The sequence below is a fragment of the Brachionichthys hirsutus genome, chromosome 1, assembly GCF_040956055.1.
Source record: "Brachionichthys hirsutus isolate HB-005 chromosome 1, CSIRO-AGI_Bhir_v1, whole genome shotgun sequence".
NCBI lineage: Eukaryota > Metazoa > Chordata > Actinopteri > Lophiiformes > Brachionichthyidae > Brachionichthys > Brachionichthys hirsutus.
The window spans coordinates 11,453,540-11,471,562 of NC_090897.1; the positions used below are offsets into that span (position 1 = coordinate 11,453,540).

The 18,023-nt window shown below is 44.8% G+C and overlaps 3 protein-coding genes across 3 annotated transcripts; 1 reads left to right on the forward strand and 2 right to left on the reverse strand.

Moving 5' to 3' along the window:
- Positions 1 to 1,279: 1,279 nt before the first annotated feature.
- LOC137897178 (serine protease 23-like) lies at positions 1,280 to 3,237 on the forward strand. The gene is made up of 2 exons (XM_068741863.1): positions 1,280 to 1,305; positions 2,058 to 3,237. Exons 1-2 carry the CDS (start codon positions 1,280 to 1,282, stop codon positions 3,235 to 3,237), a joined length of 1,206 nt encoding a protein of 401 aa, XP_068597964.1.
- A 3,280-nt stretch (positions 3,238 to 6,517) lies between these two features.
- Positions 6,518 to 9,535, reverse strand: tmem39a (transmembrane protein 39A). The gene is made up of 8 exons (XM_068738895.1): positions 9,423 to 9,535; positions 8,860 to 9,082; positions 8,675 to 8,758; positions 8,437 to 8,591; positions 7,657 to 8,014; positions 7,370 to 7,557; positions 7,163 to 7,283; positions 6,518 to 6,757 (listed from the first exon to the last, which is right to left on the reverse strand). Exons 1-8 carry the CDS (start codon positions 9,533 to 9,535, stop codon positions 6,518 to 6,520), a joined length of 1,482 nt encoding a protein of 493 aa, XP_068594996.1.
- A 3,349-nt stretch (positions 9,536 to 12,884) lies between these two features.
- Positions 12,885 to 17,734, reverse strand: LOC137896098 (immunoglobulin-like domain-containing receptor 1). Its single transcript, XM_068741629.1, has 8 exons — positions 17,710 to 17,734; positions 17,180 to 17,329; positions 16,778 to 16,897; positions 16,499 to 16,645; positions 15,698 to 15,817; positions 15,424 to 15,599; positions 14,362 to 14,982; positions 12,885 to 14,237 (listed from the first exon to the last, which is right to left on the reverse strand). The coding sequence occupies exons 1-8, from the start codon at positions 17,732 to 17,734 to the stop codon at positions 14,199 to 14,201; spliced, it is 1,398 nt and encodes a 465-aa protein (XP_068597730.1). The 3' UTR covers positions 12,885 to 14,198.
- Positions 17,735 to 18,023: the final 289 nt, after the last annotated feature.

Genomic DNA, 18,023 nt, shown 5'->3' on the forward strand with positions numbered 1-18,023 from the left:
TCCACCCGGCCACATAACTGTTCAGTGCGTCCACCCCGCCACATAACTGTTCAGTGCGTCCACCCGGCCACATAACTGTTCAGTGCGTCCACCCGGCCACATAACTGTTCAGTGCGTCCACCGTGCCACATAACTGTTCAGTGAGTAGTTTGGTGGCATCTTTGAACGTGTTTATCTGGGACAGAGAATGACACAAAGAGAAGGCGAGGACTTTGTTTGTGTTGTCCGTTCTAAACAGTTCATGAATGTGGGTCAGTGTTTGTGTGATGAGAAAGTATGTGCCATATCTCAAGCACAAGCAACCCCCTCCCCCCCCCCCCCCCACACCACCACCACACACACACACACATTTGTGGTCACACAGCTAAGATCACCACACATGTCCTGGCCTGTCCATTTGATAACAGTCACACAGCTGTAAATTGGGGGCTTCTCCTCAGAGCTTTACTTTGTATTTTTTTCCCCAAGACTATATTGTGGACCCTATAGCGGTTAGCCTGAAGCTGAGGGACACTTTCTTAACCAGGGTGTGCTCCTCCAGTGTGGCCTGCATGTGCTGCAGCATGTGTGCAGACCCAAACTCAATACTGGCCTCTCACAGAGAGGAAATGTTTCCCTTTGTTGAAAATCTAATTCCAATGCCTTTTAAAGTCAGTAATTCACTCCGTTAAACAGCAATCTATTTTTCAATATAAACGCATTTCTTATACTTCCTTTACCTTTGAACCAGGAAAACAAAATGTGTTAATTAATTAACCTTTTATTTTTTTTACTTCAATGCCTAAATCAGACTGATAAAAATAAAAAAAAATCATAAAGTAAAGAAAATAATAATCACTTGATGCGCCTCCTTAAATTCCAGTGATAAAAATGAACGTGTTTTTAATAAATGTATCGATTTAATCAACGTAATTGAACCTAAATCAACTGAAACCAGCGGAATGAATAGCAGTAAATGGACTAGAAGGAGTGATGCGATGCGTCACAGGATGGGGCCGGATAGACCCATCATGTTCAGTGTATCCCATTTGGCAGGCGGGACGCCGGGAATGCGGACCTCCTCCTCCTCCTCCTCCTCCTCCTCAGCTCTCCATCATTTGTCGGACTCCGCACCGTCGCCAATGAAATAAAGCCGCCAGCTCCTGGAGAAGAGCGGAGAAGTCCCGTCTCGCAGCAGCTAAACTCCCAGCTCGGACTCTGCCACGTCTGATTTGAGGGGGTTTCGCCCCCTCAAGTGTTCTATAGTCAGCGCTCACCTGCTGCAGAAGGAAGCCAAGCCATGCGCTCCCGGGCTGCGCTCCCGCGGTAAGTCCCCGCCGGCAGCGCGTCAGCTTCATCCGTGCGTAACGGAGGTCATAGGAGTTATGAAAAGTCTGTGAATCCTGCACAAGACGAAGAGGGCGCAGCATGTTCACCGTGAACGCTTTAGTAATGCAGGAAAATAATCAGCAATACTTTGTTATTAGTAATTCTCCTTAAAACAAGAATGTCAATTTGTCGTTTTAATAACTGTGTGCAAAAGAAAGAAATGCCATTCTAAAGAGTTCATTAACAAGAGACTTGTCTCTGCACTACTTTCTGTAACTCCTTTTGTGTGGAGTGGAATAGCGAGACGATTCATACTATATGATAACAAATTATACAATATATCAGCCATTGCAAAAAATCATCCGTCTTCAGTATAACAACATATTATTATATTATATGATTTGGCCACTCTGGCTCAAGGACATTCCTTCTGGACACTTTGTGACTTTTCCTGTTCTTATCTGTCTTTAAAATGTACATTAAAAACAGAGCTGCCGAATTCCAGTGCAGATATAAAGCTGGAGTGCCTTCCCTCGACTCCCATGCACGTCATTTTAAATCCATGACGTTGGTTTTAGGAATGAAGTCTATCTTCCTCCAGACAGAGAGATCCAGACATCCGGTCACATGGAGTAAAAACCCACTTGCGGGCTGTTTTTCCGACTGTCAGCGAATGATTCAAGCCCTCCGGTGAATCACACCTCATCTTCAAACAGGTTGGCCTGACCTGTTCTTCTGTACGTCCACAGGTTTACCTCCCTCCTCCTTCTCCTCTTCCTTCCCCTTGCTTTGTCCTCCTCCCGTCCCCAGTGGGTTCTCCAGCGTGTCCCTGTGGTCCTCCCACAGCAGACAAAGGATCAACCAGCCCCTGACTTCCTGTCTCCAGCTCGCTTGGAGGTCAGCTCCCACTGTGACCCGGAATGCCACAAGAGAGCCCCTCGTCCGAGTTACTGGGACCTGCAGCGTCTTCTGGCCTATGAGACGCTCCACTCTAACGGTCAGCTAACCGAGACTGCCATTGGGATCTATGGTTACAACCCCAGTTCAAACACCATTCCAGCCTACGCTCCGGGGCCATCTGGGAAGGCCGAGCGGCCACATGCCAGAAGAAAAAGAGAGATTTTCGGCCACGACGGACGCTTTAGCATTGCGGGACAGAACTTCCTGCTTCAATACCCATTCTCAGTGTCAGTCAAACTGTCCACCGGGTGCTCTGGTACATTGGTTGGGGACCGGCATGTCCTCACAGCTGCTCATTGTGTCCATGATGGCAAGAACTATGTGAAAGGAGCGCAGAAGCTTCGGGTTGGGTTTCTAAAACCAAAGCAACGAGATGCACACGTGTCTACCCCTTACCTTCCCAACACCTTTACCAACCACGTTGAAGGGGGTCCTGCCCCTTATAGCCCACCAACAAACGGTAAAATGAAGTTCCAGTGGATCAGAGCCAAGCGGACCCATGTTCCTAAAGGATGGATAAAAGGGAACGCTAATGACATTGGAATGGACTATGATTATGCTTTGCTTGAACTAAAGAAACCTCACAAACGGCGCCACATGAAGTTAGGGGTTAGTCCCCCGGCTCAGCGGTTGCCTGGCCGACGAGTCCACTTCTCAGGATTCGATAATGATCGTCCAGGCCAGCTGGTGTATCGCTTCTGTCGGGCTGGCGAGGAGACGTCAGACCTGCTGTACCAGCACTGTGATGCACAGCCCGGTGCCAGCGGGTCGGGGGTCTACGCCCGGATGTGGGATGGCCGCCGCAGACGCTGGGAACGTAAAGTGATCGGTGTGTTTTCTGGGCATCAGTGGGTGGAGCGACAAGGGGCATCCCAGGAGTTCAATGTAGCCGTGAGAATCACGCCTCTCAAATATGCTCAGATCTGCTACTGGATAAAAGGAAATTTCATGGACTGCCGAGAAGGATGAGGAAAAGGTGGAGTCTGGGGTCGACGCATGTATTCCATTATACATTATACTGCAGTATTGGGGCAGAGTCATCCCAGTATTTGTACCACTGATGCAACCGCTGACAAAAGATGACGTTTTGTTTCATGTTCCATTCCAGCAATGAAAATGAGACACAAATCAAGTAATGAAACTAATTTGTGTAAACAGGACAGTCTTAGTTCATTTATGCCGAGTTTGCATCTTTACTTCCAATTCTAATTGTAAACAACTTACATGGGTGAGGAAACAGGTCATATGTGTTTGAACCAAAGCAGGTTTATCTGCCTCCTGATACATTGTATCTGGATAACAAGGGACCAGGAAGATCAGTTCTGGAATATGGACTGATGCAAAATGTTTTGGAGCAACAGGCCACCTGATGACAATGAGGAGAACTGTTTAACCATAAAATAGCTCATTTTAATTGTAGTAATACTAATGATTGCACTATTCAAGTTCTTGCCATGTGTTTTAATTCCCCCAACTGAAATGAGTATTGTGGATGAATGTACAAGTCAGTTACCAAAGCTGTCTACCGATCCTTACCTTTATAAAGCACCCGGGCTATAATAGAAGCTCAGTGGAGCTTGTCTTACACAACTATTACATGATTGCCAATGTTTCTGATTACCAGTTTTATTGAATGTTATACTTAAATACCTACCTCCCTCTGGTGGTAAAGGTAAAACACTACAGGTGTTAAAGGAAGATGATTTCAGATTTATCAGAATACTTCACTAATCCGCAGTGGGGACATTTTTTACACTCGATATATGAACACACATGCAGGCCAGCGCATGAGCGCGCGCGCGCACGCACACGCACACACACACAGCCCATAGACATGCAAATAATGGCAAGATGGGCCAACAATACTGTATACAGGCCTACAGTCTTTGTCAAGTGCCAGATTGCAGATTTCAGAAAAGGGGAGTTTTTAATAAAAACAAATTGTAACAAGAGATGCTTCTCATTAAACAATTGTCTCCCATGTTTCTTTCGAGTTTGTTCATCCCACTATTACACACACACACACAAGAATATTTAGTTTCTTCCAACATCCTCGTTTTATTTTAAAATGTCAATCCTGGTCAGAAATGCAATGGAGAAACTGAATACTGTAAAGAGACGAAACATGAAAACCAGCTCCTCAGACTTTGTCAGCAGGACTGCATTACTGATGGGTTGAACCAGCAGTATGAAAGCGCGTCCTGCGATATGGCACGCACTGTAGGGGACAAACCTCCGTGAGTCAAATTTAGAATTTGTAGAATAGGACACAGTGACGTCCGCAGCTTCAGATTATCTGTCTTCAACGCTCACGTAGGCTACGGGAGGGCTACGTATCATTTGGGGGGGCCTCGTTCGTCATACTTGTGGGTTATTATGGGTTTCAGTCAGCCAGAAAGACAGAGCTGATACAGTGTGCAGTCGAGCCAAGCTTTTACATTCAAGTAAACAAAGCCACAAAAAGATGAATCAAAGCAAACATTAAAACATCACATTTCCTTTTATGGTCACATTAAAGTATACCAAATGAACCAATGACATTTCAGCGTCTGTGGCAACAACATTCAGTTCAAAGGTTTGAGAAAATGGCTGCAAACAAGACATAAGCACCAAGGTGATGATCTAAGGCTGTGTCCGAAGACCAAGCTGAACAATAAGCATGTGTATAATAAAAGCTTCCTCACACTTCTTCCGGTGATCCAGAGGCACGATTCCTCTCTAGTGTGCTTTCCAGAGCAGATTGTTAACGCTGAGCCTGAAACCTGACTGAACTATAGTCAAAGTGGAACTAACGAGAGAATGGCAAATATCGAGTTTCAGATAGTCTTCTGTTGAAATCAAATCTGATTACCTGACGATGAGTTCAATGACAACAGGAAACATGCATGGCAGCCTGTTTGTAACGCCATACTGGTAACTGAGAATATCAGAAGCAGTAATGAGGTGATCATTGCATTTCCCTTCTAGTTGTAGCTGCATTGAAACCATGAAACCTCTGCAGTAAAAATTCCCATCCAAATGGGATTAGAATGATAAATGTGCAGCGGGAGGAGGCTTAGTTCCCGGGAAGTACCAACAATAATCTTTATTGTTACTAACATTCTTTCAGCTACCTATATTGAAGCCGTCTTCAATCGTATTGTGGTAAAAGCATTCAGGCATCAAACGTGGACGAAATTAACTTTTACTAGGAGACATTTAAAAAAAAAAATCAGTATATGAATCGTAGAGTCCAATGTATCTTAAATGTGGGTTAGATACCATTGAGGTTCTCTTATAGCCGGTCCCAGTGTCGGGAGGTAGGGCAAGATAATAGCACCCAGGGCCAATCGGTGGCATTTCTAGGCATGCTTCGAAAGTGAACACCAACGGCATCGCAAAACTCGTCTCACTTAGTTGTGGCTGTGTGTAAATGTGGATGCAGAAACTGCCCTCCAGCAGTCTACAGTGAGAAGAATAAAACAACCGAGACAGGGTTCTCTACCGCGGCAGTGGAAACAAGTACCTGTAGACTGTAGGAGAGTTTTACTCCATTTGATGGTTAAAAAACGAAAGTTGCAACTTGCAGTAAATACATTTGTTTTCTTTCTGGGTCAACTTTGATATGAGAATCTTTCAACTCATATTTACCCACCGAAGATGAAGCTGCCAGTGGCATACTGAATAGACGGTTGATCCCCTGCAACCGTTTTGGATCACATTAAACGATGGAGAAATATCAGCCTTTAAAATATCAGCCCTCTAAATGTATACTGTGGCCTCATTTAAGTCGTATTTTCCCAAATTGCTGATATGTTGCTTCATAAATGACAGATGAAGCCTTATTGTGCACCGTTCATGCAGGCACAACTTTTCCCACTGCTCTGAATCGCTCTCTCAATGAACTGACTGTCGGAAGTCCGTGATTGGTCACCTGCAATTAAAATATCTTTGGTGAAAGTCACCTCTTGGCATTCCCCGACTTCTGTCGCCTAGCAACAACATAAAAACATGCTTAAGTCGTCAGCGGGTAATGCCCAGCGTAACTTTGAAATAGTATACAAAATAAAAATATTCTTTTAAATAGGTATATAAACATTGCATTAAAAATAGAACCGTATCAAAATATGATTATGAGTTCACAGTCTGTCCCTCAACTTCCAAGTGTGAGCATTACCCCCCCCCCCCCCCCCCTATAGATTCAGCAGACCTCCACTCATCTGCTCTCCACGTCCAGAGTTCGTAGATGAGGCCTCACTGTGAACTACCTTTATTGTGACTTGAGTCCCAAGCTGTTGGAGGACAGAGGGTAGGAGTAGGCTTTGCCTAGTACAATGCGGTCTCGGAGCAGTTTAAAAAGGACGTAGTAGTTGCAGCAGAGAATAAGGCCCAGGGACAAAGTGTGGTTCCAGCGCTCAGAGCGCAGCAGAGAGTATAACTGGTATAAAACCACGCTGGACTCGATCCAAATCAGCAGGTTCAGGATCCGCAATGGCTTGTGGAACAGGAACTGAGGAAAGGATCCAGAAAGAAAACTATTAGAACGCACAGAGGACATCTGAACCGACAGAACCGACAGTTTTACGCCCCTTATGATGACAGCCTTCCATTTGGTTTCAATTATTAAAAGTGTCCATTTCTGCTCAAATCAATTTGATGTACACTATTTGAAAACAAAAAAGGTTATCAAAGCCTCCTCAGTCTGGTGCTTGACCTTAGGGAGAGCCGACCTGCTTAGCAAGAACTCAAAACTCTTTCTCCCGACACGCCATTGCTTCGTAAAGCAACGGCGACACGTCATAAAACATAACACGTGCGTGTGCGTTTGTTTTACATCGTCATTCACTATTTGGGCCAAGTGAATAATGTAGACGCTGCACTCACTGTCACCAAGACAGAATCCATAAATACTCACATAAAACCTTGCATGGGAAACATCAGAGGGCAGAGCGACATTATAGGTCCCGACTGCCTTGTACAGACACCGACTGTGTCGTACCAACACCCCCTGAGGCCAAACGGTACTTTCTGACCACCTGGGGGAGGAAAAAAAAAATTCAACACCGAACTTACTCACAAGCTATTCAGAGTTGAAGTTTAGGGTTTAAAAACATGGACTCACACATGCTGCGGTGCATTGCTGTATGAGCCGTGCTCCAGTTTCTGCCAGCGGCCCAAGTGAGCCGCGGAGCGGTGAAGCAGGTCGCAGTAGCTGGGGGGCAGCAGCTGACTCATCAGCATCACAAATGCATTGATCCACACCATAATCAGATGCTCACATGACCAGCGCATGTCATAGTATTGGGTGCTCTATGGACACAAAGCTCAGTGTCAATAATGCATTTTAGAAAAAATGTTCAAGAAGCTTAACAACTAAATCGTGAGGACAAATAAGGGTCCGATACCGACCTTGACAAAGCAGAGCGGCAGGAAGGCTACATAGTAAGCGCTGAACAAAGAGTTGAACAGCACTTCCTTGATTCGCCGATTGAAGTCGCTCTTCAGCTCCTCCACCTCGGCTCGGATCAGCTCTGGCGTGTGCGAGTGTGTGTGTGGAGGGCACGTGTGAACAGGCATGTGTGCGGGGCTGGAAAACTGCTCTCTGAGGTTCTCTCGTAACAGGAAGAGGAAGTCACGTGGGCGAAATAACGGGCTCTCTGCGAGTTCGGCCTGCTGGTGGTCGGCCGGGTAATCGCAGTCTACCGGCGCCGTTTGGCTTTTCCCGCCCTCCTGATGGAAACAGCAAAGTGGGACGTACACTCCAAATCTGGGATGGATGAAGGGGGAGATAAAGGGACAGATCAGCATATCATAAACATGTTTAATGGTGAGAGTTCCTCCTGGAACCATCACCTTAACGTGGTGGAGGAGTTTGAGTTCTAATGACCCTAGGAGCTCTGCTGTCGCACGTATTCCAGAGAGGAAACAGGGCTGAGAGACCAGGAGACCAAGTCATCCGCCTCCATCTTCAATGAACGCCTTAGTAACTCGTAAAAATCCAAAAACATGTATGCGTGCAGGACAGATTTACGGATAGGCGGGGGTTAAAACATTTACGTTAGCAATTTGTACTCCATGGTCCGGATGTGATCGCTTCATACATCTCATGTGGAACAACCCGCGATAGAGTATATTCGATAAAACCCCCCCGGCTCTAGTGTGGCTCGAGACACAAACACAGAAACTCACGGGTAGCCCAGGAAGAGCAGGTTGAGGACAGAATGGTTCTTGCAAAGGTTGACCAGCGTCCAGCAGAGCACCCACCCACACATGGTCAGCAGGCTGAGGCGAGCTGCAATCAGAACCACGTAGCGGAGCAGCGATCCGCCGCTGCTCTGAGACACCTGGAAGAGATGGATCGAAACTCAAGCTACAGGAGAGGCTGCGGCATCGTCACTCTCGTCAGATGGCAGGCCCGAGTGTTTACCTCGGAAACTATTGTCCAAACGAGCCTCCTGGCAAGCATGACTGTAATGAAGATGGCCAGGTGATAGTCCATTAGGTGAAAGTTCTGAGGAGCAGAGCAGATTTTATCCTCAGTTTTCCACAGACACATTTCCAAAGTTCACATTTAATCACACTTAGAAGGAATCTGCTGTTGAGGTTTCTTACAAGAGAGGTAGAGGCGGCGGGGTGGCTGTACGGATACCACCAGACTGTTCTGTAGATGTTTATGTACTGGACGAACAAGGCCACCAGCAAATACAGGAAGAGCAGGAACTCAAACAGCAGGCTGCTGTCCAATGGCAGCTCAGGGATCCTTGAATGCCGGACCGGCTCCGGTGTAATGAGCGCCGACAGCGGGGGGGCAGACAGACCCACAGAATTACTATTCCTGAAAGAGGGCGAAATAAATTCTAAATGCACAAGAAAATAATTTTCTGTGAAGAAGAGAGTGTTTATGGCGATCACGATTTCTACCTCAAAACTCAAGCCAGCTGACCTCGTCTCACTTTTACACATTTTGAGAGATGAACGTCAAACAATTGCTAAAACAGCTAAATCACTGTCAAAACACAAGTTGGTGTTCTCTTCTGTTTATAACAAAACACAGGAATAAAACAAGATAGCCAGAGAATGTTTGACATTCAAATTAAAATTCAAATGGAGGCGGTTTATAACTATTCAGCTCAATTCAGGTAACTTCAAACTCCCAAATACATGCATGGCTTTACCTGTTCCTTAGGCCCGTCCCATTGCCGAGGTTGCTTCCAACAAGAGTCTGCAGGGAAGGCAGTGCAGAGCGACTTAGCTGCTGTCTGCTGGGACCCCTGCGACCTCCTGGCATGGTCACCAGCTACCGTGGCAACCACGGACACCGCCAACCAACTGACAGCAGCTGGGACTCCTGTCGTTCTGCTCAGAGAGCCACCACATTCAGCGAGGCCACTGCGGAAGAGATAGAAACACAACTCGAGTCAGAAGAAGAAACGTCAGATCGATTCAATCGGCATAGCAACGTTGAATCCGAGGGGGGGGGGGCATTGAAATTAAACGTACTGGACTTTGTGAGAGTTAAATGTTTTATTTATTTTTTTATTTTCAACTTATTTGTCAGTGGTACAACCAAATCAGAGGCCCGACTTGTCAAAATGTGGAAATTATATAGCCGAAGGAATTCACGTTTTTTTTGGCACATAGCTCAGAAAGGTCGCATCACCTTCGTCAAGCTTTAATGTGAATATTCTGAAATGTGATGCTCATCGGGAAGATTGCATGGATCCAGAATTGATTTATTTTTTATTCCACACAAATCTCATGGGGTCTAATCCGTCCCAACACTTATCCACAAACTTTCATGCAAATCCATTCAATGGTTTTCGCATAATCCTGTTAATAATCCAAAACAAAAGAGCATTCAGACAGTGCATACCTCTGCTCGGCATAACGTAATAACGCTACTATGGTGACAGCCCAACAGTGCCACCAGTCCCCTGCCCGTCTCGGGTTCTGGCTTTATGGCATACCGAACTGTACCATTAATGAAAAGAAGCTCTTCAAGCCCTTAAATGTAATGAAGAATAAAGAAACATCTTTATTCCATCATACTTACATTGATTGACCATTTAATCCCTGGCAGGTTTCCCATAGTGCATCATCAGTAAGGGTGGGTGGGTGCATCTCCTCTAATGATTCATTTACTTGGTAGATGTTATTCATGAAAACAACGCTGGCTTTGTGAGACAGCCTTCAACTTTTTTTGTTTGCCGTGAATTTCCATTTATTTCATGTTTTAATACAGCAACTACAAATACTTGATTCTTAATAACAGTGAAGTGCCCTTCCTTGTTCTGTACATTCAGCTAAAATGTCTTTAAGGGTGTATTTTGTTGTTGTTTTAAAGCATTTAGTCTCAACTTGATACAGAAACTGATAGAAATCACAATCTGAAGGTACTAAAATTGAACTGAATGAACACTCATTTCATCAGCAGCCTCCATGATGAAGGGCAATAGTTCAGGAATGTTTTAGACTGAATGAGAATATCTTTATTCCCTTTCTTTAAGTGTAACTAATAAGTTGTCCACCGACTGCAACAGTCGTATTTCTCTTACCCTGTGGATGTTTCACACATTAGAAATGGTCCGACCACGTCAGCCACAGAACAGAAATATCTCAGAGCATTTTCTGTGACTACAATCCTGGCTGCTGTCAATCTATTGCTCAGTAAAGCAAACAGCGCCTCAGTGCTGGGCCTGTTCGCATGCAGGCCGTCTGTTGAAACTCAGATTAGGAAACAGTCTCCTGGAGGCAGTGACAAATTCCAAGTGCGACTGACAAGAGGAATATATAATCACTCATTAATTCCAGAGTAAACATACTGAGGTATTTGTGTTGGGGTTAGCTCAGTGAAGTTCTACAAGTTCTACTCCAGCCCTACAATTAATAAATACTGAATCGATCACCTTCATGTTGGATCAGATTGCAGCTGATGTACTAAAGATGAGTCCCTGCTCTGAGAGCAGAGGAAGGTGGGGATTAAATGCAACCGTCCACAAGGCTTAAGGAAAACGTGGCTTTACATGGCTTCGATATTTTTTGTTTCATCATTACAAATTGGACTGTTTTGGACTCCTGCTCCAGCAAGGCATGTAAACAGAAGCATTTCGGCCTAATCTCTGTGTTGGTTGACATTTTAGGTGCATTCATAATAAAAATCAATAATTGAATATTAATCAATCATTCAATACACTTATTTGACCCAAGCTCCATTATCATTATAATCATACGAGACTGAAACCTTAATAAGGGAAATACTAGAACATAAATATTTACCTCCATTGTTGGAAAAGTGACCTAAGAGATGAATCAATTAACAATTCAGATTCTGTAACCGATCAATTACTCAATTAAATAATGAATAACTGACATGCTCTCTGCAGGTGGCTGGGGGGGGGGGGGGGGGAACAAATAATGGGTTAACTAGGAAAAATAAGACCCAGATTACCCTGTAATGAAAACAAAGTGGCGTGAGCAATCATAGCTGTGCATTTATAAAACCAGGAAACAACTTCAGCCAGTAATAACCGGCTCCAGCAGTGAAAGGCAAAGGCGAGGCAGCGACCAGCCCACCTGTTCTATTTCAGCTCAGACGGCCTGATGGAGACGGTGTTACACTAACGCTGCAGCCTCAAGCGTGCTATTAACAACATCACACCACAGAAACAACCAGAAACTAAACGAACTCCCTCGCTCACACTTTGACTGTGAAAACAGGAACCGAGAGAGAGACATCAACTACAACGGAGGGTTTCTAGGATGGTGTTTTGTCATTTTAGGGAAGTTGCAACACGTTCCTAATTCCCATCTCACCACAAGGCCTTCTAAAAAGTGTTTGAGCAGCCATGTTGATTGAATGTTATTTTTCTTTTGGGGGTGAGGGGGGTGTTTCTCCCTTGGAGGATGACTTGTTTTTTTTATTATTTCACTATATGCACTAAAGCTGCCCATTCTGAACGCTACATTAGGCAGCTTCACCATCTCTATTAGTAGCTAGTAGGCTGCAGCTGGGTGAAAGCTTGTGTCTCATAAAGGCCTCAAGTTACTCACACATCGACAACATACGGAGGGTGAAGCGAGCGAGGAGGATACATCAGTCAGTTGTGCGGCTTCCAGCCCGACGAGTCCAGACAGCGCCGAACATTTCTCCGCCTTCCAACTTAAATGGACCCGGGGCTGCACCGATATGGCGACGAGCTGCGGCGGCACCGGCGTCACTCGAGGGTTCGGTTCGATATCTGAGAGTGTTAAAGGCCCTCAAAAGTTAGACACGGACTCCGAGAGCAACAGGAGAACTGTTAAATGCGTTGCACACAGACCGACGTGGCAGAACTGCACCACCTCTCCAAAACGTCATCAACGCGCGACTCATGGCCGCTGGCGCTTCGTCTTCTTCTTCTCTTACGGTAATGCGGTTGGCGTCCACTTGTATGTTCATTACTGCCACCTTCTTCTGTGGAGCGAACATGCCCGACAGCCCCTGAAAGCCCCATTAAAATCAAACCCACACATATTTTACGGAAAACATTTTTTGCGGTGGATCTGAATTTGTATTTGCATCAGCACCGAAACTGCAAAATTATTATGCAACTCAGTTAAAATGGGAATAAGAACAAGCAAGAATTCTGTTATCCCTAAAAGGTAATTTTTTTATTATCAGTATTGATAGACAAACAATCTGTATACAGTACTGTCCAAACAATAAGAAAGAACACAAGTTTTTAAAAATATCAGCAGAACATCCTGCAAGTTGGCAGTTTTAGTTGAATGTGATTTCATTCAAATGTGTATTTTTTCCCAGTAAACCATGATAGAAGGGAAAAAGAACGTAAGTAAATTTACAGTGCACTAAAAAAAAAAAAAAATCATTTTCATAGCGTTGACAACCACACTTTATAGAGAAAAATCAACCTGGATAGATTTTTGACATTACTTCATTTCCTACATGAGTAGTATGCAAAGTACTTACACACCATGTATAGTTATTTATAAGCACAGAGTATAAATACTACATTCTTCTTATGTACAAAGGTTTAAAAATCACTTCAACATTACCTGAGTAGAGGATCAAGAAAGTTCTTCCTTCAAAATAATAGAAAAGCAAACCTGCTAAAATAAGCAGGACAGAAAATATATATTTATATGAGCTTAAAGGTATATATCACCCCAAAAGTCAAATATGTGATGGTGACACAGCAGGTTGTGATCACTTTCACGTAGAAACTATGTTTGTTTTACTCAACAACACCGTATGACTGCAGAGGAGACACGGAGTGATCTAAATATTAACCTTTTCTCACACCACTGAACGGTAACCTAGGCTAATTTAGTCTCTTGGCCACGAGTGGCTGCAAGGTGGTGTTTTCCTTCTGCGTGGTGATGGAGAAAGACAATAGTTCCTACATGAATCACACTGTCTGCGCATTATCTTGCATAACCAGCAGGTAACTCCTGGAGAGGGATTTTACAGGAGGCGTGTTTCAAATATTTTGAGCTGTGATAAATAGTTACAATAGATTTGAGAGTAAGCAGAAACCTCAACAGCTGCCAGCTAGCTCCTTAACATGGCAACTCACATCAACAGCAAATCTAGATGGATGGACAACACTAGAATTAATCTAACAGGAGGCGTTCACTCAAAGTGTTTCACCAGCAGAGGGGAGTATTTCCTCAAAAACAAACCCATTACAGGCTCCTAAACAGATGTTCTTGTTGTTGTAAAGCATCTAATGACGGCCTGAACACTCTGCACAAGATTGCAAACGCTCAATCCGACCCTTGATGACTCCTCCGGGCAGCTTTTCAATTATCCAAACGCCATTAAAAGAGTAAGTTCAGGATTAAATAAATACAAATGGAACCATCATTTTACCAGTAGCCGGAAAAATAGGCTTCCAACTCTGGTGAGGTGTTCACATTCACTGAGACTGAGCTCAGGGCATTCGGGCGGCTCAGATGACGACACTGGTGCCACTGCGAGAACTCTTGTCCTGAGAGAAACACACCAACTTTAGATTCACTTCACTTGCAACTTTATTTTTGTCTGTATGACAAATGAATGGATAAATTTGCCTTGATCTATCTGTTTATCAACTAAAGCAACGTGTTTCTTACAGAGAAGCGTTCATTCCTTCGTGCTGCTGGTTTCTGTCCAGGTTCATACTCGGCCCAGCCTCCTCCTCCTCCTCCTCCTCCTCTCCTCCCTCCTCTCCTGCTGCTATCCTCATCATCTGAGCTCCAGGACTCCCCTCCTCTTGACCGCCGTGAAGCCGGAGGAGAGTAGTCTCCTCTGGACCTGCTATCAAATAGGTCATCCCTGGAGCGGGAGCGATGGGGGCCCAGGCCGCTTCGTGCCCCGCTGCGACTCCTCCCATCCAGAGAATCTTCACTGTAGCTCCTGGGAATCCCTCTAGACCGGGGTGGGGATGGGTAACGTCTGCCTGGCGCTCCTCGGTCGTCACGGCGGCCGAACCCGCTGCGACTGCTTTCACTGGAACTGGGAGGGCGGGTCTTTGGTGCGAGAGGCATCATTCTACTAACCGGCTGCTCTCTTATGGGTGGAAGAGTGATTATACGACGCTCTACTGGGCCTTCGTCAATGCCAGAAATCATGCTTGGAGGACCAGGGGAAAATGGGATGTTATTGGGCATGTGGTGGGCAGGAGCGTGGTTCATCTGCATGTGGTGGGCAGGAGGGGGGTTCATCTGCATGTGGTGGGCAGGAGGGGGGTTCATCTGCATGTGGTGGGCAGGAGGGGGGTTCATCTGCATGTGGTGAGGTGGAGCTGGCTGAGCCTGATGGACAAAGACACCAGAAGAAGGGGAAACAGAGATAAGCGAATACACATAACTATAGATAGTCAGTACGCTCCTTCAGAGCTGCCGGCCTGATGGTGGATAGTTTTGGAAACACGTCTCTGTGATGGCTAACTTTTCACTCTGCCTTCAGGAGAGGCTGTGGAAAATTATCAACACTGGATCTAAAAAAAAAAAAGCTGCTTTGCAAACTAGATCTAGGGAAGCTTATAAAAATGCTAAATGGAAATACGCTCTAGATTGTCGTAATTTTAATTCACATTTGACAGCTAATAACATGACCCACAATCCGTTGAAAACACTACAATGATTTCTTATTGTGAGGCCTTAATAAATCTGAAATGACAGGTGATCACACACCTGTAGCAAAGGACTGTTCATGTCCATCCCCCTAACCTGGCTCTCCAGGTAATCGAGCATCTGGCTGTTGTTGCCAGCGGTGTGGGAGGTGCTGGGAGGAGGCATGCTATAAGCTGAAGACTGAGGGGGAGGAAGGGGAATGGGTTTCATGGGGACGCTCTTGCCTGAAAGAGATCCTGGAGCAACAAAAACAAAGTCATGTGACATACGTGGATTAATACTATCCTGTATTCTGAAGGCATTAAAGGTCACTGAGCATGATGTGTGTGCGTACCAGCGTAAAGCAGGGGGTTCATCTGGGAGCTGTGGCTCATTGGTCCATAAACCGGCTGACCTCCCATCCAGGGAGCCATGGCTCTCTGGGCCTCCTTCATCATACGATGCTGCATCACAGCTGAAGATGAGGTTGACACATTGAATAGGTTTTACAGACAGATTGCCCTCTCTGAGTACTTGGCTCTCTACACAGTATTTATCAATAGAGTGACCCGCTGGGCTTTAGACTGTCTTTTAAGGCATAATATACATTTTCAGTGTGACTAACAGATTATTGGTTTATACCTTACGAGAATGAAAATGAGCTTGTAGAGATAAGGATGATTAAATGTGACCCATTAAAATAACAAAATGGTTAATTTTTTCCAGTTTAAGCATGCATTAAAATTATACCGCACTGTAGTTCAGAGTAAAAATCTCTGGCTTTGTCAAGTCTTCCTTAACTTGGCGATATAATCAAATCTCTTCAGCATAATGGCCATTAAGACTTCACTTGCTAACTTGATTTCATAAAAATAAGCTCTGTGGTTCTCCTTTAGCCGCCCGAGTTAGTAAAATCCAGTCGGTATCTTAGTTTAGACTATAGAGAAACATCCCAGACAGTATTATCAGCTGATGTCTGGTGGATAAAATGGAGGGATTATTGCACTAAATAAAACAACAGCAGATTAAGAAGAGACACATTTACCTCCACCTGGATGACAGAGAACCTACACAGACAACCCTCTCAATGAACATACGGGCCCACAAACATTGTTCAGAGCAGTCCCGACTCTCCTAAATGGGGCCTGCCCCCTACCTTTCTCAGGACAGCAGCACTGCTGTGGGCAGCAGGGACAGCGGACATAGCAGCAGCATTTCTGAGGACAGCACTGGCAGCAGCAGATGCAGAAGAGGAGGAGCAGGAGGAGGGCTCCGATGATGATGAACAACACTGTCAGCCAGTCTGAGAGGAGAGGAGGAAGCGCTTATTGGGGAGTACCCAAAGATGCAGCGTCAACAGGAGCACATGTGCCTGTGGCTACAACAAACTGCGCGCGTTTATGCGTTTAATCGTCTCATTTCGTTTGCTTCTCACGGTAAACGATGAGTTTGACATCTTCGTCGGGGTCTCCAGAGGTGTCTCCAGTAGCTTGCACAGAACAGACGTACACACCGTTGTCCTGCCACATCACCTCATTGATCACCAGGTCTGCCTCTGTACACACATTGATACTTATTCACTATTGATTAGTGGAAAACTCTCATTCATTGATCAAGTAATTCTTGCATCGCAATCCAACCATCCAAATGTCCATATTTCTGGTGTAGAATTCATTGATTACTGCTTGATTACTGTGTACTCCTCTATCAGTTGCTTAACTAACTAATGAGAAAATCAGTTTATGATAAACATGGTAAGTGTCTGAAGACCAAACAAAGCGTCTTCGAGCCTGGCGCCAACTGCTCACAGGTCCACGCAGTGCTAGCGTGAACTCACTATTCTCGATGGTGATCTTTCGCGCGCGATATTCTGCTCCGAGGATTGGTTCGTTGTTTCCACGCTTCTGGATCACTGTCCGAATTGTCCGCTGGCGATCCGGGCAGTCATTCGACGGGTCCTGTCCCAACTGCAGCGCCGATTGATATGCTAAAAAAAGAAAACAGAAGTAAGCCTTTTCATTACAGTGATGACTTAAAAAACATGAAAGTTATTTCATATAAATAAATAAATGTATACATCAACACTAAAAAAACAGTTATATTTGGTACAGACAGGTTTTGTCCCCATTGGATGAAGTCTATCGAGCATTAAATACTAAGGTTGCCCCATGACTGGTATATAAGAATACTACACAGCTGAGAAAACTTCTTTCAACACTACATACAATGATTACAATTCCAAGAACGCATGAAGGCTTCTCTCCAGTACATGCAATCTTTGTACATGAGGTTCCTTGAAAAATAATACTGAACAGATTTTGAGTTCCCTCATCAGAGATAAATCCTAAAACATGAGCCCAAAATCACCAAACAGCAAAATCAGCCTTGTCATGTTATGGTTGGTGTGTTTTCAGCGTTCTAGGGAAACATGTGGAAGCCATTCTTAGATTTTCCTCTTCATGCCATTCTCAGAAGTTTGAACTCCTGATTTTTCATCTACAATAATAAAAACAATACATTTTAACATTTTAATAAACTGGTTTATGACTACTAGCGAAATGGATGAGTCACAAGACAAGGCATCAGTATCTGCTGTAGTTTCTGTTCGGTGATAGCATTGCCTGGAAGTTAGCATGTGTTGCTCCGAACGGGGGTTGTGCTTCTATAGCACAACTTTTAGT

Excerpts from the sequence above, each read along its gene's own strand:
- LOC137897178 (XM_068741863.1), top strand. The coding sequence starts at position 1,280 with ATGCGCTCCCGGGCTGCGCTCCCGCG. Across the intron at positions 1,306-2,057 it reads TCCCGGGCTGCGCTCCCGCG|GTTTACCTCCCTCCTCCTTC; the intron begins GTAAGTCCCCGC and ends GTACGTCCACAG.
- tmem39a (XM_068738895.1), bottom strand. The coding sequence starts at position 9,535 with ATGCCAGGAGGTCGCAGGGGTCCCAGCAGACAGCAGCTAAGTCGCTCT. Across the intron at positions 8,759-8,859 it reads CCGCCGCCTCTACCTCTCTT|AACTTTCACCTAATGGACTA; the intron begins GTAAGAAACCTC and ends TCTGCTCCTCAG. Across the intron at positions 8,592-8,674 it reads TTTGGACAATAGTTTCCGAG|GTGTCTCAGAGCAGCGGCGG; the intron begins GTAAACACTCGG and ends CATCTCTTCCAG.
- LOC137896098 (XM_068741629.1), bottom strand. The coding sequence starts at position 17,734 with ATGACAAGGCTGATTTTGCTGTTTG. Across the intron at positions 15,818-16,498 it reads GTGCTGCTGTCCTGAGAAAG|CTGTGATGCAGCATCGTATG; the intron begins GTAGGGGGCAGG and ends CCTCATCTTCAG. Across the intron at positions 14,238-14,361 it reads GAAGGAATGAACGCTTCTCT|GACAAGAGTTCTCGCAGTGG; the intron begins GTAAGAAACACG and ends TGTTTCTCTCAG.